Here is a 27,983-nt window from a genome sequence, read left to right as displayed (position 1 = left end):
GCTGATAGAAGCTAAATAAAGGACACAGAACAGATTTTTTCTCAAGAGGCTTCTAGAGAGCATGGCCCAGTTGACACCGTGATTGCACACTTCTAGCCTTCAGAACTGTTAAGAGAATAAATTTTTGTTTTTATAAGCCACGCAGTTTGTGATACTTGTTATGGCAGCCTTAGGAAACTAATACACCTAGCAATATCATTTATAGTCATTTACTTGAGAGAAATGAAAACACATTTTCACAAAGATGTACTTGAGTATTTATAGGATTTATAATCCTTATTGCCAAAAGCTGAACTGTCTACCAGCTGGGTAATTAGATAAACACATTGTGATCTTTTAATACAATAAAATGAACTACTGATACACACCACAACATGGATGACTCAGTACATAAACAATCCCACTCCCAAAATTCTGCATACCCTATGCTTCAACTGATGTGACATTCTAGAAAAGGTGAAACTATAGTAACAGAAACCAGGTCATTATGGGTGGGTAGAGGAGATTAACTGCAAAGGAATACAAGAGAGAACCCTTTTTGGATCAGTGGACATATTCTGTATCATGATTGCAGCAATGTTACAGGACTGTACACTTGTCACAGTTTTTCAAATTGTTCACTTCAAAATGGTAATTTCATTTTAGTACATTATACTCAACAAAGTTGATTAGAACAGTAAAAAATAATGAATGGTTACATTGATTAGGTAATGAATATTCTTTCAGGTTGAATGAAAACATTTGTGTTAAGATTGTACAGATAATACTTTTTGGCTAAATGTTGATAATGGTCAGTTGCATAATCAAAAAGTGCTTCATCTCAGTAACTTAAAAGTGAAGGTAATGTACAGTAGAAAAGAATTCTAATAATGATAAAGACTCATGTCAGGTAATTGAATAAAATTTTAATGAAACATGAGAGTGGATAAAACGTTTTTTGCAGGTTAATTTATTTTATTGGGTGATTTAAAATATCTCTAGTTATTCTAGTAGGTATTTTACCTGGTCATTTGAGTGTGTATGTTCACATTTGTATGCATGTGTTACATGCTGTTGCGTTGGCTTTGACTCCTGGTGACTCTACGAATGAGGGATGTCTACAGTGTCCTGGTACCAGCGGCCCTGCCCAGCTCCAGTGGACTCATTTTTCTTTATTGAATCAATCCATCTTAATGTTTGATCTTCTCTTTTCCTGTGGGCTTCTACTTTTCCCAGCGTTACTGTCTTTTTTTTCCCAAGGAACCCTGCCTTCAGATGATGTGACTGAGCTTCAGTTTTGTTATTTTTGCCTCCAGCTAAGTTTCAGGCTTGATTTGCTCCAGGACCCACTTGTCCATCTTTGTGATGGTCCAGAGCAGTAGTCCCCAACCTTATTTGGGTCACAGACCAGTTTAATATCAGAAAATATTTTCACGGACTGGCCTTTAGGGTGGGACGGATAAATATATCACATGACCGAGACAAGTGTCAAGAGTGAGTTTTAGACAGATGTAACAGAGGGAATCTGATCATTTTTTAAAAATAAAACATCATTCAGACTTAAATATTACATAAATAAAACATATAATTTAAGTTATTTATTCTTTCTCTGCGGACTGGTACCAAATGGCCCACGGACCAGTTCCAGTCCGCAGTCCGGGGGTTGGGGACCACTGGTCCAGAGGATCCATAGAGCTCTCCTCTGATACCATATTTCATTTTTTCCTTTCAACATTTACTGTCCAATTTTCACATTGGTACATGGTAATTGGGCGTATGAGGGTGTGAATGATCTTAACTGTGGTCTCTAATGACACATCTTTGTTCTTCTTGATGACCTTACTTCATTCTTACATTGCGGCCTTTCTGAGTCGCCTTTCTGAGACTCAGCCTTCTCTTGATTTCTTGGCTAAATATCCATTTGAATTGTTCATTGAACCAGGGTGAGCAGAATCTTTAACAATTTTTGTATCATCATTGTTTATGATAAGGTTGCTTATTTTTTCTGTAGTTGTGATTTTTGTCTTGATGTTCTAATGCAGTCTTGCTTTGGCACTTTTATTCTTGTATTGTCATCAGAAATCATTTCAAATCATTGCTACTTTCTGCCAGTAAGGTGGTGTCAACTGTAGGTATTGATAACTGCTTCCAGAAGTTTTAATTCCTCCTTCCCTTGGGTCAAGCCTAATTTTTCATATATGTTCTGCATACAGATTAACAAAATAGGAAAATAAAATGCACCTTTGCTTACAGGAAACTATTGAGACCATATTCTTCCTGACTAGTGGCTGGCTTCTTGTCCACAGTACAGGTTATGCATCAGGACAGTCAGGGTGCTGAGGCACTCTCACTTCTTTTAGAGCAACCTGTGGCTTCTCGTGTCAACGCAAAGGCTTTACTGTTGTCATAAAATAAGACTTAGGTTCATCTGCTTCTTTGACATTCCTAAAAATTATGTATAATATTCTTAAATTGGCTTGGGGAAACTTTCTTCTCTTTACTGAGAAAATTCAGTATTGCCTCATATTTAGGCCTGCATAGAGCTTTCTATTATACCCAGTTGAGCAGAAATCTCTTTAGTTTTGTACATGTTGTACTGTATTACACTTAGGTGACATCTAATTTATCCCTTTTATCCTTACCATAGTCTGTGGTGCCTGGTTTCTGATGTACATAAAAGAAGAAATTGGTGGCTAGGTCAAAAAAATATTTAATGAATAATCCATCTTTTACCATGTTGTCTGTTATCATGTTTAACATTTATTCAACAAGCATCTAGTAAGTGTTATGTGGAAAGCATTACACTGGGACATATAAAAATGCTGTAAAATCTAAACAAGGTTAGAATAAAATGTACTATCTATGTAGTATGATATGTAATATTAGGAGGAGGGTAGCTAATCACTAGATCTTTTAGTGGAGTCATAGGTTAAAAATATTAGAAAAACTTTAAGTTTTTAGCAGCTATATTTTATTAAAAATAAAATAGTTTAAATGTCATTTAACAAAATAGTTTCTTGGATTTTTATAAAATTACTCTCCTTAACTGTCATATTGTTAGGTTGATCAAGAATTGGACTTTGCAGTAAATTAAATACTCTTTGTCTTAGAGGACTGAAAGACTGGAATTTTCTTAAGTGATTTTTTGTTTTGTTTTTTTTTTGTTGTTTTTTTCTGACAGAGAGGGACAGAGACAGACAGGAAGGGAGAGAGATGAGAAGCATCAGTTCTTTATTGCTTTCATTGATTTCTTTCTCATCTGTGCCTTGACCAGGGGGCTACAGCAGAACAAGTGACCCTTTGCTCAAGCCAGAGAGAGACCTTGGGCTCAAGCCAGCGACCCCATGCTCCGGTTGGTAAAGCCGTGCTAAAGCTAGATGAACCCATGCTCGAACCGGAGACCTTGGGGTCTCGAACCTGGGTCTTCTGTGTCCCAATCTGATGTTCTGTCCATGGCACCATCTTCTGGTTAGGCCATAAGTAGTCTCTTAGAGGTTTTGTTCTGAAGCTGCAGCACATTACCTTTCCGAAACTAAAGAAGTACAGTGACAAGTTATGCTTCAAAGATTTACTGGCATTTTTTTTCCTTTTTAAAGTAGATTTTAGTCCTCATATAGAGTATCAAATAGCACTCAACAGATCTCTTTACCTCTGCTTACAGGGACATTGAACAGTAAGTAGAAGCTTAGTATGAAATATTTTTTTATATACATTGTCAGTATAAATCAGAATTAATTGTTAAAATGGATGTGAGGGTTTCTCTGAGTGCTATGAAACATGATGATTCTTATTTTATTTTTTATTTTTTGTATTTTTCTGAAGCTGGAAACGGGGAGAGACAGTCAGACAGACTCCCGCATGCGCTCGACCGGGATCCACCCGGCACACCCACCAGGGGCGATGCTCTGCCCCTCGGGGGCGTCGCTCTGCCACCACCAGAGCCACTCTAGTGCCTGGGGCAGAGGCCAAGGAGCCATCCCCAGCGCCCGGGCCATCTTTGCTCCAATGGAGCCTTGGCTGCGGGAGGGGAAGAGAGAGACAGAGAGGAAGGAGGAGGGGAGGTGGAGAAGCAAATGGGCACTTCTCCTATGTGCCCTGGCCGGGAATCGAACCCAGGTCCCCTGCATGCCAGGCCGACGCTCTACTGCTGAGCCAACCGGCCAGGGCCATGATGATTCTTAATACTAGAAATTGTGAGAAGGTTTTGTCAAATAGAATTATATTCATAGTTGATGCTTTCACTCAGTGACTTAACCAAGCCTTGGACCTGAGGCAGTGTGATCTGGAAGAGCATTGAAGTGTGAGGCACAGGACCTCATCTTCACCATCACGAAGTGGGGAGTCATCAGGGCAGGTCTTAGTACCACTGACGTAGAGATGTTGTGGTGCCTGTCCTTCAGGCAGTAGAAAGCAGTCGTAAATGAGAATATGTGTGAAGCCTTCTGCATTTGCCAAAACTAAGAACTTAATATTGGTAAATTCCTATTATTAACTAAATACTAGGCTTTATTCAGATTTATTTCACTAATATCCATATTTTAAGTTTTCCGATATTTTAAAAGTAATGTTTGCCTGTCTTAAGAAACAGTATGTACAAGCATCATTCAGTGTTTTTGTGTTTACTCAAGGCGGTTATTTGGAAAGCTGTTGACATTCAGTGCCTTGACCTCACGCTGCTGTTCTCTTCTAGTTGGCCCTCCATCAGTGTGACCTAACCAGAAAGCCAAGCAGCAGTGTGTGCCACATATGTTCAAAAAGAAGAGGGAGTTACTTTCAGCATTGGGAGAGCCTTCGATTAATGGATTCAGATAAAGAATATTCAGAGAGACAGGAGTGATCAGGGAGGTCGGAAGAATGGCAGGAGCGAAGATCTGAGGAATTTCCCAAGGATTCCACATAATGAAAACCAAGCATGATTTCCTTGTAAACATAACTGTTTATCTTTAAAATATGATAGTTATATCTATTTTTTACATGCTTTGAATGCTGTATACCATTTTATGACCTCTTTATCTTATTCCTGTTATCAGCATTCCCCTGTCTCATTAAATAATCATCAAAACCATGATGATTTTTAGTGGCTTACCTCATAGTTCATTGAAAACCATAAGTAATTTTTTTTTTTAAGGTGAGAGGAAGGGAAATAATGAGGCAGACTCCTACATGTGCCTGACCAGGATCTACCCAGCAACCACTGTCTAGGGCTACTGCTCAAGTACTGAGCTATTTTTAGCACCTGAGGCTGAGCTATCCTCAGTGCCAGGTCTATGTTCAAACCAGTCAAGCCACTGTCTGCAGAAGAGGAAGAGAAGAGGGTGGCGCTGGGGGAAGCAGATGGTCACTTCTGATTGTGTGCCCTGACTGGGAATGGGAACTGGGATATCCATACACTAGGCTGATGCTCTACCACTGAGCCACCGGCCAGGGCCGAAAATCATAAGTAATTTAACTTTCTGTTTTGTTGAACTTTTAACTTATTTTGAGTCTCATTGTTTTTACTTTGCTTTGAGCCTCCTTGTACAAAAATCTTTATTCATACCTCTATTCTCTTAGGACAGCTTTTTTGAAGTGGGATTACTTGATCAAATGACTTTTGATACATGTGGTTAAGGAACCTTTAAAATGTACACTCGTTTCTCCTCCCACTTAGTAGTATGTGAACATAACTGTCACTCTTACACTTTTGCAGTCAAGTGCTACAGTTTTTGGTCTGTAAAGCGCTTTTATTTTGAGGATTATTTTGACTTTGTTGAGTTTGAGGTGATAATTGGACAGACAAGTATAATGTTCACTACGTAGTGCTTGGTGAGGCAGTGATAAATGGAAAGATATAATGCTACAACTAAAAATTTAGAAGGCTTTATGTTAATAGGATATTGTGTTTTCTGTAAGATCTTATCCTAATGAATATTCAGTTTTAGCTTATTGTGTAACAATGGCTTTTGAAATTTTAATTTTTTTACTTGATTTCTGTATTCCAGTAATGCCAGTGGAACTCTTATGTCATGTAGATTAATGTATTCTTGATCTCCTGGTGAACCTTTTGCCGTTTTACATTCTTTTAGACGGTAAGAAATTACTAAAGTCCCTGAATGGTAGTTACAGGTCTGAAACTGTTCGGTTCTGTTTAAAAGTATTTTATAGCACAATGGTCATATAATATATAGTGATGTTACTGGCTAATGTTCTAGACTTAATAGTTACACATTATATATAATTAGTAATATATTTTCCCATTAATGTAGAATTTTCTAAATATTAGAATATAAAGTGAAAGCATTTACTTAATGTTTAACTAGGATTTTAAAATAAGATTAGCCTGCCTTTAATAGCATTTGGGTCTATGCTTTAAGCCTGCTTCTCCTTTATAAGCATAAGAGGGAGGAAATTGAAAGCATAGAGCAGCAAGAACAAGGATCAACTGTCATAGCGTTATACTTTTTTTTTTTTTCCTGAAGCTGGAAACGGGGAGAGACTATCAGACAGACTCCCGCATGCGCCCGACCAGGATCCACCCGGCACGCCCACCAGGGGCGATGCTCTGCCCATCCTGGGCGTCGCCATGTTGCGACCAGAGCCACTCCAGCGCCTGAGGCAGAGGCCACAGAGCCATCCCCAGCGCCCGGGCCATCTCCGCTCCAATGGAGCCTCAGCTGCAGGAGGGGAAGAGAGAGACAGAGAGAAAGGAGAGGGGGAGGGGTGGAGAAGCAGATGGGCGCCTCTCCTGTGCACCCTGGCCAGGAATCGAACCCGGGACTTCCGCACACCAGGCCGACGCTCCACCACCGAGCCAACCGGCCAGGGCACATTATACTTTTTAAAGACAGATGCTTGGCAGAATTATTTGTGCATTATATGAGTGGAATATTATTGAGACATTTTCTTGTTTGATGAACTTTATTTATTTATTTATTTATTTATTTATTTATTTTTGTGTTTTTCTGAAGCTGGAAACGGGGAGAGACTATCAGACAGACTCCCGCATGCGCCCGACCGGGATCCACCCGGCACGCCCACTAGGGGCGAAGCTCTGCCCACCAGGGGGCGATGTTCTGCCCCTCCAGGGTGTCGCTCTGCCGCGACTAGAGCCACTCTAGTGCCTGGGGCAGAGGCCAAGGAGCCATCCCCAGCGCCCTGGCCATCTTTGCTCCAATGGAGCCTTGGCTGCGGGAGGGGAAGAGAGAGAGAGGAAGGAGGGGGTGGGGGTGGAGAAGCAAATGGGCACTTCTGTGTGCCCTGGCCGGGAATCGAACCCGGGTCCCCTGCACGCCAGGCCAATGCTCTACCGCTGAGCCAACCGGCCAGGGCCAGATGAACTTTTTTAAAAAAAAGTTATTCCATTCTGTTTCTATTGCAGCTTTTTGAAGTGGTTACAGAAGGTGTGCACGGGTATGCCCCTTGACTAAGCCCAACATAGCTAGCATTACCTTGGTAAAGTCACTAAATCCAAAGATGATAATGAGTTTTAGCAAAAAGTTATTATAGCGTATAACATCTGTCTACATAATGGGAGTAACAATACAGATCCCAAGTGATTATGTCACATCTGAGGATTTGAATATTTTTTTTGTTTCCATTCTGTTGTTTCCCTTTCTTCTGCCTATCAGATCTCTTGTTAGCTTTTTTTTTTTTTGAGAGAGAGAGAGAAAAACAGAGAGAGGGAAAGACAAGCAGTTAAGGGAGGGAGAGAGATGAGAAGCATCAATTCTTCATTGCGGCACCTTAGTTGTTCATTGATTGCTTTCTCATGGGTGCCTTGACCAGGGGGCCACAGCAGAGGTAGTGACCCCTTGCTCAAGCCACTGACCTTTGGGCTCAAGCCAGCGACCATGAGGTCATGTCTGATCCCACTCTCAAGCCAGCAACTCTGTGCTCAAGTTGGCGACCTTGGGTTTCAAACCTGGGTCCTCTGCATCTCAGGCTGACGCTCTATCCACTGCGCCACCACCTGATCAAGCTCACACCTGGTTAGTTTTTAAGCCTCTTTTTGCTCAGACCGCACCCCACACTTGAAATCAGAGTCCCTTGTTTGGAGGGTAAGGTGGATAGGACCTAGAAATTAGTAATTTTTAAATCTCCACAGGTGAGCTACCTGCAGCCAAGGTAATTATACTATGGTTTCAGATGCCAGTGAAGTTACAGTAAGTCCTCATTTAAGTAGATGAGTTCTGCAACTTTAAGTGAAACAAGGTACATTTGACTCTTGAACAACATAGGTTTGAATTGCATGGGTTCACATATACCTGGATTTTTTTCAATAAATATGGATAGTACTACAAATGTATTTTCTCTTCCTTATTATTTTCTTAGGATTTTCTTTTCTCAAGCTTATTTTATACCATAAGTACAGTATATAATACATATAACATACAAAATAATGTGTTGACTGTTTATATATATTATCAGTCAGACTTCCGGTCAACAGTAGGCTACTTGTAGTCAGGTTTATGGGGAATCAAAAGTTATACATGGATTTTTGACTTGCAGGGGTCACTGCCCCCTAACCCCAGCATTTTCAAATATCAGTTTTATAACAAGCAATCTTATCATAGGTTAGTTGATATAAACAAGAGTTAAGTTCTTGTGGCATCTCATCAACTTATAAGGAAATTAGTTTGAAGGAAAAGACATATGTATTTGAGGACCCGCTATTATTTCTAATTACTTATTAATATTATCTGAGAGTTTTTGTCCATACTATTCTTCTCTCCTTATTATGTGAGCACACCAATGTTAACTTATGGGAAGATAGATCATGTCTTAATGTGTGTTAGGACAGAAAACCAAAACAAAAGAAAGGATCAATTTGTTAATTACTACCTTTTCTGTCTCTTTTGGCGAGTTAAACTTGCTTACATAAGTGACTTTGCATTTATCCAGTATTATGTCGTGTTAATGATTTTATGTTGTTTGTTCAGTATTTGTATAGACTCTAAGGACAGAGATTGTGTCTAGTGTGTTCACACTATTTACAGCACCTACTCATACTCAGCTCATTGTAGGTGTTCACGAAATATAATAAGACTGAATCATTAACACTGAGTTTTGGGAATATGTAACTTTATATATATATATATATATATATATATATATATATATTATGAAGCTTTATACTTATCCACTGAGCAAAATATCTTCCATAAAGGAGGCAATCGATTTATTGAATTTCAAGTCTTTTGCTGGTCAGGGATTCTGTATGGACATTATACTTTGGAAAAAGATTCAGCACACCGTACTAACAATTTCTTGTAGAAATTTCATTTTCGTACTTGGCCCTCTCATCAAACTTCAAAACAAAATGTATAGAAAAACTAATGGACAAACAGGTACTTTAGCTAAGTCTGTGCTTAATCTATAGACTATACTAGAGCTTGAAACATTTAATCAAGTTATTAGTTTTATTTTATCCAGTCAAAGTCTATTTTAAAGTAGAAGGTAGACAATAAAAACAAGATGATTCTGTCAACTGTGATTGACTTCTGATACAGATTTACAGTATATTTTCAAAATGGCTTAAGTTTTGGATGAGCCCTTAACTTGACAGTGTGTGATGGGGGAAGCGGAGTGACCTAAGAAAGCATGGTGGTTCTAGTCAACATGATTGAAAAGCTTTTACTAAATCCTTGTTATTTCATAATTAGGGAATCTCTTCCAGATTTCCTAGAGTTCTCTAGTTTTATAATGGAAAATAAGGCATATCATACTAATTCACTCTGTCTTTTAAAATCTTTTATGGTTTAGATTTTCTCCTCTGGTCTTAGTGCTTCAGCCATAGAATACTCACTGGGCTTTTTTTCCCCCTTATTTTTTTTTAAAGTAAAAAATCCTAAAACACCACCTCCTTTTATTATTATTTTTTAACATAGTAAACAATTGAGAAAAGAGTATACAGTGAAAGTAATTTTCTTTCTACTCCACAGCACCAGATACTTCTTAGGTAATAACTATTGCATTTTCTTGTGTCTTTTCAGTCAGTTCATAATGACAGTATACACATGCACATTACTTTTGTAGCTTATACCTATAATAGAAGCATTCATATCCACTGCTCTATACCTTCCTTTTTCATTTTTTCCAGTTAACGTATATCTTGGAGATTTTTTTTTCTTTTTTGGAAAGAAAAAGAGAGAGAGACAGAGGCATCACTCTTTTTTTCACTTGGTTGTGACGGATTGCTTTTCTGTGTGCCCTGATGGGGGCTCGAGCCGATGACCTCAGCCTTCCGGGATGTTGCTCCAGCCACTGTGTACTGGCCATGGTGGAAATCTTTCTAAATTACTTGTGTTTTTCTCAAATCCTTACCAAATGAAGGCTTCATTACTATCTTACATCCTTTTCAAACCCAGCCTCTCCTATCTCTTCATGTAATTAATCTCCTCTGTCCTGCTCTTCCTTGCTTTGTCTGTCAAGCACCTGTCACAAGTCTGCCATATATCATCATGACTTTTATGTGGTTCTCTCACCTCAGTAGTCATCTCCGTGTCTCTGTACTCTTTTCAGAATCTGGCCCTTCCCTCCTGGACTTTAATTACCATCTCAGTACCGGGGTCTCACATCTTTATATGTGCAGCCTAAGCCCCAACTGTGAGCTGACGGATCCGATTCCTGGATATCTCAAAGATGTCTTAATCCACTGTGTCTAAAACCAGCTTCTTTTTTACTGTCCTTGTCTTAGTAAATGGCATCTATATCTCAGTTCAGAAAACTCTGAATTATTCTTAACCTACCCGTCTTTCTTACCTCCTCCCATATTCCAAACACATGAGTTTTGGGTTGCTGTTGACCTCATAAATCTCTCTCAGATCCACTCAGGTCCATCATCTCGATCTCTGGTACCACTTCGTACAGCCTGCCACCATCTTCACCTGGGTGACTGCAGTTCTCCCACAGCTTCTCTGTCCTCTTCCCTACAAGGAAGCTTTTCTAAATGTACATCTTCCTGTGATCTCTCCCCTGCTTCAGATATTTTGATGGCTTTCTATTACATTTAGAAGAAACACAAATATTTTAAAGATAGCCTGATAAGGTCCTGCGTGGAAATTTGTCGCCGCTTGCTCTTCAGTTCCATCTCTGTTTCTACCTCAGTGGCCTATGTGTGGGCCCTGCCACGCCCCTTGCTCTTTCTGTCCTAGGGCATCTGCATGTGTTGTCAGCCTTTTTCAGCTCTTCTTTCCCATCTAGTTAACTCCCACTAGGTGAACCTCCCCTCATCTTCCTAACTAGGTCACCTTGCCCTGGCGCTCAGCAGTGTATACCCTCTCCTTGTAGCACAATTTCATGTGTACATTTATTTGGTTAATATGTATATCGCTAGCTAGGTGGTAATCTCCCTGAGGGCAGTGGTCCTTTTAGTTTCCAGCATAGGTGCTCAGCACAAAACATAGACACTCAAAACTTTAATGAATGAATGAGTTTATTTCTATATTCTCCATTTAGTCTTCTGTGGAAAGTATGCAAAATACTATACTTTGCATATTGTAAAAGTTCAAATACATTTTTTAGTTTTAAAGGGAATGTATATGCTCAGGAAGGCACAATATGGATTAATAAGCATTACCATTTACCACCAGACTTCACAGGTCTTAAATTTACCAGAAAGAGATCAGTCTGGGGGAGAGGAAGAGGAGGATACGATAATTGTGCTAGCAAATATCGATGTCTGTCTTGTATTTAGTAGAATTAGTTTCCTGTATTGTTTCCTAAGCCATCTTTCCTCCCCCATTGTTTTCTATCTTTCCCTAATAACTTGTGAACTCCTTACTACTTTCAACTGAGAGAAATAGTGACTTCTTCCAAAGTACTCAGGTATACTGCCTGTTCACTTATAAAACTGTGGTTTGAAGTTTGGAAAGAAATAGAGATGTGCTTCACGTTGTGTTCTGTCTAGATACTCATTATCTGCCCGTGTGCTAACCATGATGAGACTTCAGGGGAAGCTGCTTAATGCTGTGAGCCTTGGTTTTCTCATCTGTGAAGCTGAAGTAGTTATATTATCTATCTCATAAGATTACTGGGAAGATTAATTGAGGTAGATAGATATACAGCATTTAACATGGTAACTATTAGCAACGTACAAGTGCTTAATTAATGCAGATGGTTGCTGTTCCTGCAGCTGCTATTATAGTTGGGACACATTTTCTCAATACAAAGTTTGCTTAGGTTTTCAATCTAGTTCACATATGTCCATTTAGCCTGTGATGTACTTAAATGTAATTAAATTTGTTCTGCATGCCAAGAATATTCCAAAGCGGCAACCACCATTGATAACCCTGTTAAAGTGAACAATTGATAACTAAGATTACCTCCCCTCCCCTTCCTGTGTTCCAAGAAAGTAGAACTCAGTGGGCTTCAGCTGTGAGAGCACAGTGTGTACTAGGAGGGGAAAGGATGATGGGTATTTGATTAGTAATTTGGAGTGAAGGATAGGTGTTCTTGATGTCTCCGTTAAGTAATAGAAAAGTCAGGGATCTACAGATCTCAGTACCTCACTTAAAGTGATGGGGGAAATGGTTTAAATTGACTTTGTGTGAGCCAGCATTAAAACCACAATTTATATTACTGTGGTTAAAATGTGTTTCAAGTTCCAAAGTACCTGATTTTAAAAAAGATTTTTGGACACATTCCTTTTTAAGGAATTTTTTTTATAAACCAACACTTTTTTTAAAGCAGCACTTAAAGAAACATTCACTACTTGATTTAATGTAGAAACATTTACTTGTTCTAAACTTTGTCTTTTTTCCTAATTAGTACATTTTATATTTTTAGAGTAGTTTTAGGTTCACAGCAAAATTGAGCAGAAATTATGAAGAGTTCCCATATAGCTGCTGTCCCTGTCTGCACAACCATCCCAATACCAATATCCCTCCACCAGTGGTACGTTTGTTACGATTGATGCACCTACACTTAACACATTTTTCTTGCTTGAGGTCTGTAGTTTACATTAGGGTTGACTGGGTGTTTTACGTTCTGTGGGCTTTAACAAATGCATAATGACATGCATTCACTAATGTAGTGTCGCACAGACTAAATTGCACTGTTCTAAAGATCCTCTGTGCTCTGCCTCTTTATTCCTCGCTCCCCACTAAACTCTGGCAACCACTGATTTCTTTCTATCCGACTCTAGTTTTGCCTTTGTCATGTAATTGGAATCAGACGAATCGTAGCCTTTTCAGATGACTTTTTCCACTTAATATACATTGTTTTCTATATTTTTTTCCATGGCTTGATAGCTCATTTGTTTTGAGTGCTGAATGTTCTGTCATCTGTGTGTACAATAGTTTATCCATTTACCTGCTGAAGGTTATCTTGGTTGCTTTCAAGTTTTAGCTATGTTAATGTGGACATAACTTTTCAGTTCACTAAATACCAAGAGTACAATTGCTGGATTGTGTGGTAAGAGTATGTTTAGTTTTGTAAGAAACTATCAAACTGTCTGCCAAAGTGGCAGTTCCATTTTGCACAACGAGTAGCAATGAATGAGAATTCCCATAACTTCCACACTTGCCAGTGTTTGATGTCATTGTTTTGAATTTTGGCCCTTCTAATAGGTATGTGGTAGTATCTCATTTTTATTTGTAGTTCCTTAATGGCATGTCTTAATTTGTTCGGACTGTTCTAACAGAGAACCATAGACGGGGTGTCTTATAAACAACTTCTCACAGTTTTGGAGGCTGGGAAGTCTTAAGATTTGGTCTTTGGTGAGGACCTGCTTTCATAGATGGCTGTCTTCTTGTTTTGTCCTTCCATAGCAGAAGGGGCCGGGGAGCTCCGGGGTTTTCTTTTGTAAGGGCACTAATTCCATTTATGAGGGCCACATCTTCATGACCTAACCACTGACCAAAGGGGTCCCCCCCTTAATAATATACTATGACTTTGGGGGTTAGGATTTCAACATGATTTTGGGAGGTAGACAAAAAATAAGCCCATAACAACATAGGGTGTTGAACATTTTTTCATGTTTATTTTCCATCTTATATCTTCTTTGGTGAGGTGTTTGTTCAGGTTTGTTCATTTTTAAATTGGTTTATTTGCTTGTTGAGTTTTAAGAGCTCTTTGTATATCTTGGATAACAGTCCTTTATCAGGTGTGTCTTTTGCAAGTATTTTCTCCCACTCGGTGACAGTCTTCTCATTCTCTGGCATGGTCTTTTGCTGAGCAGATTTTAACTTAAAGTTTAACTTGTCAGTTATTTATTCCATAGTTCATGCCTCTGGTGTATTAAAAAGGTTATTGCTATACCCAAGGCAAGCGAGGCTTTATCCTATGGAATCTTTTAGGAGGAATGTTATAGTTTTGTGTTTTATTTTAGATGTATGATCCATTTTAAGTTAATGTTTGTGAAGGATGTAAGGTCTGTGTCTAAAATATTTTACATGTGGCTGTCTAGTGATTCCATCACAGTTTTTTGAAAAGACTATCTTTATTGTATTGCCTTTATTCTTTTATCAAAGGTTTACTTTTGACTTTATTCATGTGGGTCTATTTCTGGTCTGTTCTGTTCAGTTGACCTATTTGTATAGTCTTTTGACAATACCACACTATTGATTACTGTTGCTTTATAGTAAATGTTGAAGTTGGGTAGTGTCAGTCTTCTGACTTTGTTCTCCATTAATACTGTGTTGCCTATTCTAGGTCTTTTTCTTTTCCATATGAACTTTAGAATTGTTTTGTTGAGATACACAAAATAACTTGCTGGGATTTTTGCATTGAATCTAGATCAAGTTGGGGATAACTAACATCTTGACAATATTGAGTCGTCTTACCCCTGAACATAGAGTATCTCTTCATTTATTTGATTCTTTGATTTCATATGTATTTTCAGTAGATTTTATTATACTATATAGCATTTTAAAATTTAGTCATGTTACTCTTACCAGTGGTGGTGCAGTGGAAAGAGCATCTACCGAGGATGCTGAGGTCCCAGGTTTGAAACTCCAAGGTCACTGGCTTGAGCTACCTCCTCCCCACCCCGTCAGGGAACATATGAAAAGCAGTCAATGAACAGCTGAAGTGCCACAACTACCTCATCTCTTCTCCCTTCCTTTCTCTCTCTTTCACACACAAGCGCGCGCGCACACACACATTTTAGTGAAAGTGGATAAGGCCTACTGAAGTTATGCCAATATGGCATCTTAGTTCAATACAGTTCCTTCATTTTTATAGCTATAAAATTAAACCCATGCTTAAATAAGAATTTTGTGTTAGTAAGATATTTCAAATTTATACCCACCCTGTACATATAAGAATATTTATTTTAATGATTTAAAATAGGACCCTCACCACATACCAGTTTTCATAGTCAGGGTCAACTTAAGTTGTAGTTATGTTCTTTTCTCCTTGAACTTAGTTCAGCTCATTTTAAGATAAAACTTTTTGCCTCAGGAATAAAAAGCACTCAGAATTTAGTATAAATATAAATCTTTGCATTTGGCTTAGTGTAAAATTAAACACTGTATATGTTAAAAGCATATATTTGTGAATTGTATCCATTAATAAATTAAGCATTTGAAAGTTCTAGAAAAAATAGTGTTTATGACTCTTGCAGTAACAGTAGTTGCTGAATTATATGTTAAACTAATGAGAAATTGACCAATCCTCGTGTTGCTAATGTCTCTAATAGTGTCACTTGTTAGCAATAAAAGCAGCTAGTAGCAGAAAATTCCCAGGTGCAAGTTTGTCACTATCTTAACTTCCTGCACATAGAAAATATAATAGCTTATGGGAAAAATAGTATTTAAAATGAGGAAATGAATGTCTGCAGGGGGAAAACAGTACAATAACAGTACTTCTCATTTTCTGAATAATCCTTAAACAAAAAAATTGACTCCTCAGTTATGGAATTTATCTTTTTTTGGCATTAACACCTATTGAGGTTTGGGTAAACAAAGTCCCTATTAATTTTGTCTTTTTTCATAATTTTACTCACAACTGGAATGATTTTTACTTTTGCTGTATCAATGAAGTAAATTGCTACCGTAAATGAACCCTTCCTTATGAAGGTAATGTAAGAAAAAATTCCATTTCCACTTCTTTCTTTTTCTCTCCTTTCCTCTTCTCTCCCCTGCCCCTTCCTTCTTTCCTTTCCCATTCCCATTAAACTTGCTCTATAAGATCTCCCTTTCTTTTTCCATTGGGCAGATCCCATAACTCTTTAGTCACTTTGAGTTATTAAAATACATTTAACTTTTAGGGCATAAAAAGCCCCATCCACTATAAATTTAAGAGCCCATTCCACAACTTGTGACTTAATGGAGCTTATGTTCTAGTGAGAGACAGACAATAAGTAAATTAGTTAGAAAAGATACAGAATATGTGAGAGAGTGATAAATGGTATAGAGAAAAAATAGAAAGGAGGATATGAAACATGAAGATTGTGCATGACATCTTAGATAGATGTCCAGGAAAGGCTTCACTGGGAAGACAGTGGAGCAAGCCAAGTAGGTGTCTTGAGGAAGAACAGCATTCAGGCAGAGACACTGTGGCACAGAGGCTTTGTAGTGAAAGTGTACATTCTGTGTTGGATAAACAGGTTACCCAGGCAGCTGATCAAGGAAGAGGGCGGTGGGGGTTTCGGTGCAAAGTGTAAACTGCCTAGTTAGGTCATAAGATGCGCCTTGAACACTGGTTAGGAAGGTAGGTAAGCCTTTGGAGGGTTTTGGCCAGAATTATATGGTCTGATTTACTTTTTAACTATTGCTCTTTCTGGTTGTCATATTGAAAGGAGACCACGGTGGTCCTAGGGTGAAAGGTGGAAGCAGGGAAGCTATTGTAATTCACCATGGAGAGAGTGCTGGTGTTTTTCAATCAAGGTTGGACTGGTAGGAATAGGGAGTAGTATGATTCTGGGTGTGTTTTGAAGAAAACTCCAATAAAATTTGCTGGTAAACTGGATGTGGAGTAGAAAGTGTTGTCAAAGATGTAAAGAATGTTTAGTAAGAATGTGTAGCTCTGGAATTCAGGATAGAAATCTATGTTGGAGATAACAGATTTGGGAATTAAGAGTTTGTTGGTGCTATTGGAAACTATAAAAACAGTGTGAGCTCACCAAGAGTAGATAGATATAGGTAGAAAAGAGGAGGTCCGAGAACTTAGCTCTTGAGGAGTGGCAATATTTAGAGGTTAGGGAGATAAAGAATAGCAATAGTGATTGTGAAGGAGAGGCTTGGACAGTTAGGAGGAAAACCACTAAGTTATTCTAACAATGAAACAGAGAAGATATAACAAGGAGGAAGAAATGACCAATTGTGTTAAGTGTTGCTGGACCAGGCAGTAAGATGAGGATTTGGGAAATGAGCATTGGGTCTAATGGTGATGTCATTGGTGGCTTTGGATGAGAGCTGTTTCAGTGGAGTGATGGGGAGTAAAAACCTGTTACGGCATTGAGATGGATGGGCGCTAGATGGGTATAGGCATAAAGGTTTGGTTTTAATTAATGTTGAAGAAATGGCATTTTGACATTCTTGAGGGTGTGAGTCATAAGAGAGGGGAAGTAGATGATCCAAGATGGTGTGTAGAATGACTGGAGTGTTTCCCTTGTAGAAAAAAGAAAGAGATTTGAAAACTAGTGAAAATGTATAAACAGCACCTATCTTAGATTGTCAGTGTTTATCACTCATTTTCTCCTCTGTGAAGCCTCTATGGCAGGTCAGCTGCTAGCCTCTAAAATCATTTGTTTGAATTAGGGTGGAGCCACTTCTGCATCTAACACCTTCCCTCTCCACCCTTTCCCTACCCCCAAAAGAAAGTCCTGGCTAGCAGATGACACCTTTGTGAGAAGGAAAAAGCCTCTTCTTATTCCAGGTAAGGCAGCAAACACAAGGGCTGGATTTTAGCCCGCACCTTAGGCTAGATGGCTTTTGAACAGTAAAGGAATTACACTGCTGTAAGCTGCAGCCCTACTCAGTCTACTCCAAGACAAAGAGAAAGTCACATTTAATATTCTGCTGTAATAAACATATCTCTTATCCTGTGGCACAGTAGTATAAGTGACAAGAAAAATTTAGAAACCAAGAGTTTGGTGTGGGAATCCCAGCTCTTCTACAGCTGGCAAAGGGGATGGGTTATTTAGTTTCTGTGCCCTGGTTTCTTCAGGCATAAAGGGGAAGGATTTGGCCTCAACCAAATCCTTTCCAGTCTGAAGTTCTGTGATTTATTAAAATATAATAATCCACAGCTTACCTCTATCCAGCCATGTGAAACAGAACATAGTTTTGCTAAGAACCAAAAAATATTGCTGAGGAAATTTGGTTTCTTGGATTCTTATATAAATAATTATTTGCAAAATTTGATGAGATTAAATTTGATATAGCAGCACTGAAATTATAAGGGGAAATAAAGCAAAACAAAATAAAAGCTAGTTTATATAGACTTGATCCAAATTCTAAGTGTTTTTGTAGTTGCGAGTCATAGGGAAAGTTATTTAACTCCCCAAACCTTAGTTTCCTCATCTAACAACAGGAATATAATAATAGTACCTACTTCATAGTTTTGTGAGGAGAATTAAATGAGTTATGCACTATGATGTATGAACATTGCCTGGCTTATGATACGGATGGAATAAACCTTAGCTAACATTATTATTATTACTATATAACATGTCAAATTTAGGAACATTTTATTAAGAATGTTAATAAAAGTCTCTGATAATATAATTCAATGTTATATGGATTATCTTGAGTCCCTAGGGAAAAATTAACTGAGAAGAGGAAATGCCATTGAATCATGTTTAACATGCAAACTTAGTGCCCCGTTTTGTATGTCTGTAGTCACAATGAAAATTCACTTAGGGAATAGAATATACTGATTCTCAAATGGTGACTGATCATATAACTAGTCATTACTGTAAATAGTTCCAGTTGCTTTAATACTTAAATCTTATGAAATAGTATTATTTTCAAATATATATTTTTTCTAACTAGGCCAAAATAATGATTTATTTGTCATATATATTTTAAAGATAGATTTTTGAAACAGTCTGTATGAACTGTTTTTCAGAAGACATAATTAATTACTGATAGCAGCATCACTTAACCTGATGTTTACAGTTCATAGTTTGTTTTACAATATTAAGATATACTGATTAATTCATTTTTAATTATACTGAATGTTGTGTTGTGGTTGACATCAATGCTTGTTGGCACTTTTTTTATGTCAAACATACAGATTATTTCTAAACAGATGGTCACTTTACAAAAAAGAAAACATATTTAATACATTAGAAAGCCAAGGTAATTTTTGATGGTAAGGTTAGAGAAAAGTGGAAGTATGTAGGGTAAATTTGAAGAGAATTTTAAGAGTATTGTATGGGCCTTACTGATAAGTAATTATGAATTTAGATTTTATTTGAATTATCTCTCACTTGTCTTTTATAAATGAAACGAGTTGAACACAGTGCAGTGTACCCCGCTGAGATTTAGTAGCTAGCACCCATCACTCAGACCTTGGTTCCTAAAACCCTCCCTCCAAAAGGAACGCAGGGCTCCTTGAAGAAATGGCTGATTACAAGGCTGGGAGCCTAGAACATCTTGTTATTCCAGAAAGTAAGGAAGTGCTCAAAGAAACTCATGGTGGCCTATCACAGGGAGATAGGAGTCATTTCAAGAGGCTTCCACTGGCCAAATCTGGAATAATTTGATTATTATACAAATTATTATCCATCATTATTGAACTATAAATAATGAACCATAAATCATTAGGAAGAGGAATTCATGAGACCTGACCAGTAATGTACACATTCATACAAACCAGAGAAGAAAGGGCTAAAGAGCCAGCTGAAAATGCAGAGGAAATGCTGGATTTGAAAATCATGATTTTATCACCATCATAGTAGTTCAGTTAAGCCAAGAATCAAAAGTGTATCTTAAATCTAGGAGAGAAATGCTGATGAAGAGCAGGACATTTGTGGGGTCTTAAAATCATATATATCTGCCTTAAGTCTGCCTTAAAGTCATATATCTCTGTCCTAAGGTTGCCTCTTGGGTGTAGGGAAAAGGTGTTTGTTTTATTTTGTTTTGAGAGAGAGAGGGACAGATAAGGACAGACAGACTGGAAGGGAGAGAGATGAGAAGCATCAATTCTTTGTTGTGGCCTTAGTTGTTCATTGATTGCTTTCTCATATGTGCCTTGACAGGAGGAGGGGGGTGGCTACAGCAGAGCGAGCGACCCCTTGCTGAAGCCAGCGACCATGGGGTCAAGTCTAGGATCCTATGCTCAAGGCAGCAACCTCGGGGTTTCAAACCTGGGTCCTCTGCGTCCCAGTCCAACACACTATTCACTGTGCCACTGTCTGGTCAGGTGGGAAAAGGTGTTAAGTAAGTAGTAGGAAAATTGGACAGCACTTGATCTGGGTAATGAAAATGAACATCACCAGTTAGGGACAGGTGAATGATACCACGTGCCTCTGAATGTGATACCCTGAAAGAACACAGCTTCACTCTATGTACTGTTTTGGCCAGGAATGCACCACCCACATCTACTAATCCTGAGGAAACATTAGACATGTTCAAAATGATGAGCATTCTCTTTAAAAAAGAACTATATTCTTCAAAAATGATAATATTATAAAAGTCAAAGATAGGCTAAAAGGTTTTTTTAAAAAAACTAAAGGTGCAGGATATACATAAGATGTTCCTAAGATAGGATCCTGTAACTGGAGAAAAATTAGAAGTTTTTTAAAGGCACTGTTGGACCAGTTGACAACATTATTTGGTTAAAGTATTATTATGATACTATATTTACTAAATTGTAGCTGTATTGTGATTGTATTTGAGGTTATTTTAGGAAATGCACACTGAAGTATTTATGGAAGAAGGGCTATGATGTATTTAGTTTACTCTCAAAATGGCTCAGAAAAAGGCACTCTGTATGTATGTGGGTGTCTTTAGGGTTTTGTGTACATATACATGTCATATACATAGAGAGTAGACAGAGGGAGATCTAGGTACACTTATATGGATGTTCTTTACTGTGATTTTTCTGTAAGTTTGAGATATTTCCAAATAAGTTTATACACATGCCTGTGTCCTCATTGCGACTTATCTCTTACTTGTTCTAGGTGGCTAGTTTACCTTTAATATTTATTTGAATTAAGATGTTAACATTCTTTGCTCACAGATATACACATTGATTTTTAATTTTTCTTAAATAGCGCTGGGCCTAAAGGAGATAACATTTACGAATGGAGATCGACTATACTTGGTCCACCAGGTTCTGTATATGAAGGTGGTGTCTTTTTTCTGGATATCACATTTTCATCCGATTATCCTTTTAAGCCACCAAAGGTAAGAACCTAGAAGTACATTCTTTAGCATTTATTCTTCTTCAAAATCAGTTTATTCTAGAGATTAAATATGTATTGATATAATTTAATTTCATTGTTTTTTATGGATTGATATGGAACCTCTCATGTACTAAAAACTTTAAAACTGCAAATGTAATTGATTTCTGCCTTTTACAGATAACTTTGTAATCAGCAGAAGTTTATTATAAAAAAAAGTATACCACTCTGCACATCAATAAAGCAGATGAAGTTTTGATTTTTGATATGAGGGAAAATATTCTATGAACCTTTCTTAGAAACATACTGGGATTAAAAAGTAAACCTGTTTTACAAGTGCTAGACATAAAGTTTAAATAACTTGAATTTTGTGCTATATACCTTACTTATCTTTATAGATGAGTAAAAACTAGAAAAACCATGGTGAAGAAGAGGGAAACTAATAAGTATTTAGTGAACTTATTTTGTGCCCTCTGTAGATAGGATGTAGTAATTGGAATGACAGTGGTTGGGTGACTTAATGCCTCCTTGTTGTCTCTGAATATGTATTAGGTGGTAACAGAGAGGATGAGTTGTGCCTTGTCATGACTGGCAATTATCTTTCAAGTCTTAAACAGAACAGTTACTTAAATAGCTTTCTCCTCTGACTTCTCATTGTAAAGTGGTGAGGCCTGCAGGTAAAACCCACCAGTATTAAGACTGAGCATAATTATTCTTTAGTTAGAGCTTTCTGACATGTTAGAGGAAAATGTGTTATCAATGATGAAATGTTTTCTTTTTCAACGTAGTTCGTTCTGTTCCCAGTACCATGTAAAATATGTATTTGCAGCAATTTAATGCCAGAAAAAAATAAAAAAGGAAAAAAGGAAGAAAAAAACCCTAGTGTGTTCTCAGAGAACAACATTTCCACCTAGTGGTATTTACCTCAAATTCAGATACCAAGGTTTCCTAGCATCTAGAAGTTTTTGAGTGCTTTACTCTGTGGTCCCATCAGAATTTAAGATCTTTAAATGATTGTCTTAATGCTCTCAGGTATACAGAGTATGTCTTGTTAGATCAGTCAAATAAAGGGATAAAACCCTCATACTAATAATAACACAACTTGTATTCGCATTCAAAATAACTCTTTAAATGACAGTATATCCCTAACTGCTCAATTTGCATTTAGTGGTTTTCTGTATTAAAGAAAACAAAACTTAAGCAAAATAACTCATGACTATATAAGTAGAGATACTAATTTTTAATGCCTTGTTTTTCTTATGGGAAAAGTGGTTTTAATGATAGCAAAATTAGGAGAAAAAATTTGCAAGATTTACTTTTTATAAAATTACCTTTGTACGTGAGGGGAAATTTGTTAAAGAAAACTTCTTAGCATCTTTTGATGGAAAGTAGAAGTTGACTAATAGAAGGGTTTTAATCTATAGTTCTACATATAATTTCTTATAATCATTTTGGTTAATATAATATTTTTTAATTTAGCATGTTAATTTTTGCTGGTCTTAATATTTTAATTTTCTAGCCTTTTAATGTTAAACTTTTTAATCTAAGGTATCTTATACAGTGTTATGAAACATTCAGATCTATATATATAGTTGGACAAGTGAAAAAGAAGACTTCTGCTGTTATCTTAGTGTTAGGTATAATTATTTCTCTATAGTACTGCTTATTTTTGAAGTGCAGAAAGTTGTTAAACTTCTTGAATAATAATGAATTCTCTTCTATTCATTGTTAATAGCTAAAAGGATTCAATATTAATTATATTGTTTTTAAACCATATATACAGATAGCTATCAATAATTTGAACATATATTATTTATTCCCATATTCTTTTTTTTTTCTTTTTTGTATTTTTCTGAAGCTGGAAACGGGGAGAGACAGTCAGACAGACTGCGCCCAACCGTGCGCCCAACCGTGATCCACCCTGCATGCCCACCAGGGGGTGACGCTCTGCCCACCAGGGGGCGATGCTCTGCCCCTCCAGGGCGTCGCTCTGTTGCGACCAGAGCCACTCTAGCGCCTGGGGCAGAGGCTAAGGAGCCATCCCCAGCGCCTGGGGCCATCTTTGCTCCAATGGAGCCTCGCTGTGGGAAGGGAAGAGAGAGACAGAGAGGAAGGAGAGGGGTAGGGGTGGAGAAGCAGATGGGCGCTTCTCCTGTGTGCCCTGGCCGGGAATCGAACCCGGGACTTCTGCACGCCAGGCCGATGCTCTACTACTGAGCCAACCGGCCAGGACCTTATTCCCATATTCTATAGCACAACTGTCTAACAAATATAAGTCAAGCTTCATGTATAATTTTAAATTTTCTAGGCCTGACCTGTGGTGGCGCAGTGGATAAAGCGTTGACCTGGAATGCTGAGGTTGTCGGTTCAAAACCCTGGGCTTGCCGGTCAAGGCACATATGGGAGTTGAAGCTTCCTGCTCCTCCCCCCTTCTCTCTCTCTCTCTCTCTCCTCTAAAACGAATAAATAAAAAAAATAAAAAAATAAAAAAAAAATTTAAATTTTCTAGTAGCTACATTAAAAAAGTAGACACAGTGAATTAATTTTAATAATATATTTTATTTAACTTAGTGTATCCAGAATAGTATCATTTCAACATGTAACCAATAAAAGAGTTTTATTAAAGCGATATTTTATGTTCTCTTTCTGGTATTGAGTCTTTTAAAATCTGATGTGTATTTTATTTATTTAGCACTTTTCAATTCAACTAGCCAGATTTTTAGAGCTCTGTGTGACTAGCATGTACTGTATTCGAGTAGTTCTAGATGTGTGTGGTCTGTTCTTCTGGCACCCCAGCAAGACCAATGGCTTTTCCCCCATTAGACCAATGGTTATTTTGTTTGTTTTTAATTTTCCATTCTTATCAGAAATACACTTTTGAAGACTTTTAGTATTTTCTCTCATACTCCACTTGGGAGATCACAGTGCTCTGTTAGTTCCAAGAGATTAGAAACTTTTTCCCTCTGCAACTCCAAATTAAGAATTAACCACTTACTGTTTGTGATTGTTTGAACACTTAAAATATTTGTTCCTCTAATTCGTCCTGGTTTTTACACATCTCAGAAAAATACTAGTTTCCTTTATTCAGTAGCTTAAGACCTTGCTTGTTTTATTTTCCTTTCTTGTCTAACAAGACAAATGAGCCAGTTGTAGTGATAAAATGCTAGGAAATAGGCTGGTGATTTAACCAACCTTCTTTTCTTCGGGATTTTGTGACAAGAAATTAGCTAAGTTGATACTGGTCTTTTCTACTAACAGACTGATGTAACTTTTGCTTTATGTTTAAAAAATTATTTACCAGTTCCTCTTACCTTTGGCATAAACCCATTTTTGTTCTCCCGTACTCTGTCTTTAAACAGGAGTGTGCAGGCGTGTATGTATGTGGTTACACATGCGCGCACACGCAAACACACACACACACACATACACATAGAATTTGTATATCATTGATTTTCATTAAACTAATCATATCAACTACTCACTTTGGTTTTAAATTAATGTAGTTCTTGCTTTACTGGATAAAAACCAGAAAATTTATTTTTTATCAAATTAAACCTTTTAATGTTAAAAAAATGTATTGATTATTTGAGAGAGGGAGAAAATCATCAATTTGTTGTTTCATTTATTTATGGCCTTCATTGGTTGATTTGAGTATGTGTTCTAACTAGAGGTCAGACCTTTATCCTTGGTGTTTTGGGTGGATGCTCTAACCCAGGGGTTGGGAACCTTTTTGGCTGAGAGAGCCATGAACGCAACATATTTTAAAATGTAATACCATGAGAGCCATACAACGACCTGTGTACATTATGCATTATCCAATAAAAATTTGATATTGTCCCAGAGGACAGCTGTGATTGGCTCCAGCCACCGGCAACCATAAACAGAAGTGGTAGGAAATGAATGGATTATAATACATGAGAATGTTTTATATTTTTAATGTTATTATTTTTATTAACTATTTGTGAGCCAGATGCAGCCATCAAAAGAGCCACATCTGGGTCGCGAGCTATAAGTTCCCAACTCTTATTCTAACCAGCTGAACTACCTGGCCAGGGCATAAACTATTTGATTTTGTTGTCACTTAAACCTAGTATTCGATTAGCTCTTCAGTTAAATTATTCTGTATTTAGTTTAATCTGTGATGTGTTACTTTTCATTCTTGCTAGTGAGACTTTTAGTTGGTAAAAAAGCATTTCATTTTTTCCTGTTTCCAATGTGACTGCCCTTAGGTTACTTTCCGCACCAGAATCTATCACTGCAACATCAACAGTCAGGGAGTCATCTGTCTGGACATCCTTAAAGACAACTGGAGTCCTGCTTTGACTATTTCAAAGGTTTTGCTGTCGATTTGTTCTCTTTTGACAGATTGCAACCCTGGTAAGCAGATCTTGATTACAGTGAGGCCATCGTGTCCTGTTTCCATAGTGTAGTGGTTATCACGTTCGCCTCATAATGAGGCCATGGACACTAGTGAATTTTCTTGGTTAGCTTAAGTATGGATTTGAGAAGTGGTGGAAAGATCAACATAAAACATTTTATGAGGATATTATCAATGCCATTTCAATTAGAGTAGACCAGAGGCCTCTCAATAACTTTCTTTAGTTTTTTAATGGAATACTACCCTATACTTATTTCTCCCTGTCTTTGATGTACTCTATTTCTAAATTAATGTTGCCATACAAATCACTTTGACATAAGTAACGTGATGTCTAATACCAGTGCCTCCTTTTCTTCCTTTATGCTACTGTGTGCTTTAAAGCAACCAGTTAGTAATGAAGAGCGTCTTGTTTCTCTTCCTTTTTGGATTATAGTTGTATTAGATGTAGTAATAGTGGAGGATATTAAAAAATTATATAGCTCATGAGATTGTAGGACTAGACTATGATTATGTATACTTAGAAATAAAGTCATCTGCATAATTTATAGCACTTTCAAGAAATACGTTAAGTGCCACACATGATCTGAACTGAAGAGTGATGTGTAAGCCAGGGAATTTGTGTATGTTGTCTTACTAAGAGGTCACCTTTTAAGAGAAGTTGAGTTTTTCTTAACATTGGATTAATCACCGAAGTCTTTTATTATTATTTTTGGCCCAGCAGTTATACAGATACTAAACATAGATAGATAGATAGATAGATAGATAGATAGATAGATAGATAGATAGATAGACTGTAAGATTTATTATAGCAAAAGATTGGAAACATCCTGGATGTCCATTAATAGAGGATCTACCTTAAAAAGAATGAGACAGCTCTATGTGAACAGATAGGTCAAGTTCTCTAAGATATACTAAGTAAAAAAAGCGAGGCACTGAAAAAATACATATGCATAACAATATATTCTAAATGCTTATCTGTTTGTAAACTCTGGGTAAAAATGTTGTAAACAGGGAACAATCATTTACCAGGAAAAGAACCTCCTGAATAATGAAGGTTTATTTCTCAGATTTAATTTTCAATTCAGACATCTATTTAAAACAATATGGTATGTTTGCAAATGGAGATAATGATACTTATTTGAGTTATTTTATTGCATATAACGAAGGAAACATTTTATTTTGAATAGCATTGCATTGTTAGCTCTGATTTATTTAAAATTACATTTTTTAATATTTATAAGAGGCAAAAATATCTTCTAGCACACTTTTATTATTGAGTAAAATGCCAAGAGTAAAAAACAAGTTTTATATATTAAAAGCATACATCTTTTATAAAAATATTTATTACCTCAATATTCATTTTTTTAGTTAAAGGGCATTTAAATTGATTGTTAATGTTAAGATGAAAAATCAGTATTTCAATGTAATAGAATGTTAAAACTGTACCTTTAAGACATACAATATGTTTTATTATTCTTTTCACTTTTCCAGCGGATCCTCTGGTTGGAAGCATAGCCACTCAGTATTTGACCAACAGAGCAGAACATGACAGGATAGCCAGACAGTGGACCAAGAGATACGCGACATAATTCACATAATTTGTATGCAGTGGGAAGGAGCAGAAGGCATCTTCTCGCTGTGCTGCAAATCTTTATAGCCTTTACAATACGGACTTCTGTGTATATGTTATACTGATTCTACTCTCTGCTTTTATCCTTTGGAGACTGGGAGACTCCCCAAAAAGGTAAATGCTATCAAGAGTAGGACTTTGTAGCTGTAGATTAGTTATGTTTAAAATGCCTACTTGCAAGTCTTGCTTCTTTGGGATATCAAAATGTATTTTGTGATGTACTAAGGATACTGGTCCTGAAGTCTACCAAATATTATAGTGCATTTTAGCCTAATTCATTATCTGTATGAAGTTATAAAAGTAGCCGTAGATGACTAGGAATTACGTCATTTGTATTAAACCCAGATCTATTTCTGAGTATGTGGTTAATGCTGTTGTGAAAAATGTTTTACCTTTTACCTTTGTCAGTTTGTAATGAGAGGATTTCCTTTTACCCTTTGTAGCTCAGAGAGCACCTGATGTATCATCTCAAACACAATAAACATGCTCCTGATGGCCTAGTTTCCTGTCATGTTTTAAGTCAGTCTTGTTAGAAGGTTTGTCTGAGATGATTGTTCATGAAATAAAAATGCGGATGTGAAGATATTGAGCATTAAAGACTAGTACAAATAAATGAATTATTAAATAGAATACATTTGAAATCTTATTAAATGTGTAGAGTGTTTTTTCTTTAAGTCCTAATGAGAAAATATAATGACCTTAAAATTAAATATGTAAAACGA

At 37.1% G+C, this 27,983-nt stretch overlaps 1 protein-coding gene across 5 annotated transcripts in view; it reads left to right on the top strand.

Moving 5' to 3' along the window:
• Positions 1 to 27,761, top strand: part of UBE2E3 (ubiquitin conjugating enzyme E2 E3) — a 96,862-nt gene extending 69,101 nt beyond the window's left edge. For 4 of the 5 annotated variants that reach the window (XM_066281098.1, XM_066281095.1, XM_066281097.1 and 1 more), the window contains 3 exons: positions 21,125 to 21,257; positions 25,483 to 25,630; positions 27,123 to 27,761. In XM_066281098.1, coding sequence (XP_066137195.1) covers positions 21,125 to 21,257; positions 25,483 to 25,630; positions 27,123 to 27,220 — 379 coding nt within the window. In that variant the 3' untranslated portion in view covers positions 27,221 to 27,761. Of the gene's footprint in view, positions 1 to 17,719; positions 17,779 to 21,124; positions 21,258 to 25,482; positions 25,631 to 27,122 lie in introns of all 5 variants that reach the window. The other variant, XR_010731980.1, reaches the window with a different exon arrangement.
• Positions 27,762 to 27,983: the final 222 nt, after the last annotated feature.

This window comes from Saccopteryx bilineata, chromosome 5 (genome assembly GCF_036850765.1).
Source record: "Saccopteryx bilineata isolate mSacBil1 chromosome 5, mSacBil1_pri_phased_curated, whole genome shotgun sequence".
Taxonomy (NCBI): Eukaryota; Metazoa; Chordata; class Mammalia; order Chiroptera; family Emballonuridae; genus Saccopteryx; species Saccopteryx bilineata.
Note: the sequence above shows the minus strand (reverse complement) of the source record. Positions and strands in the feature narration are given on the sequence as shown.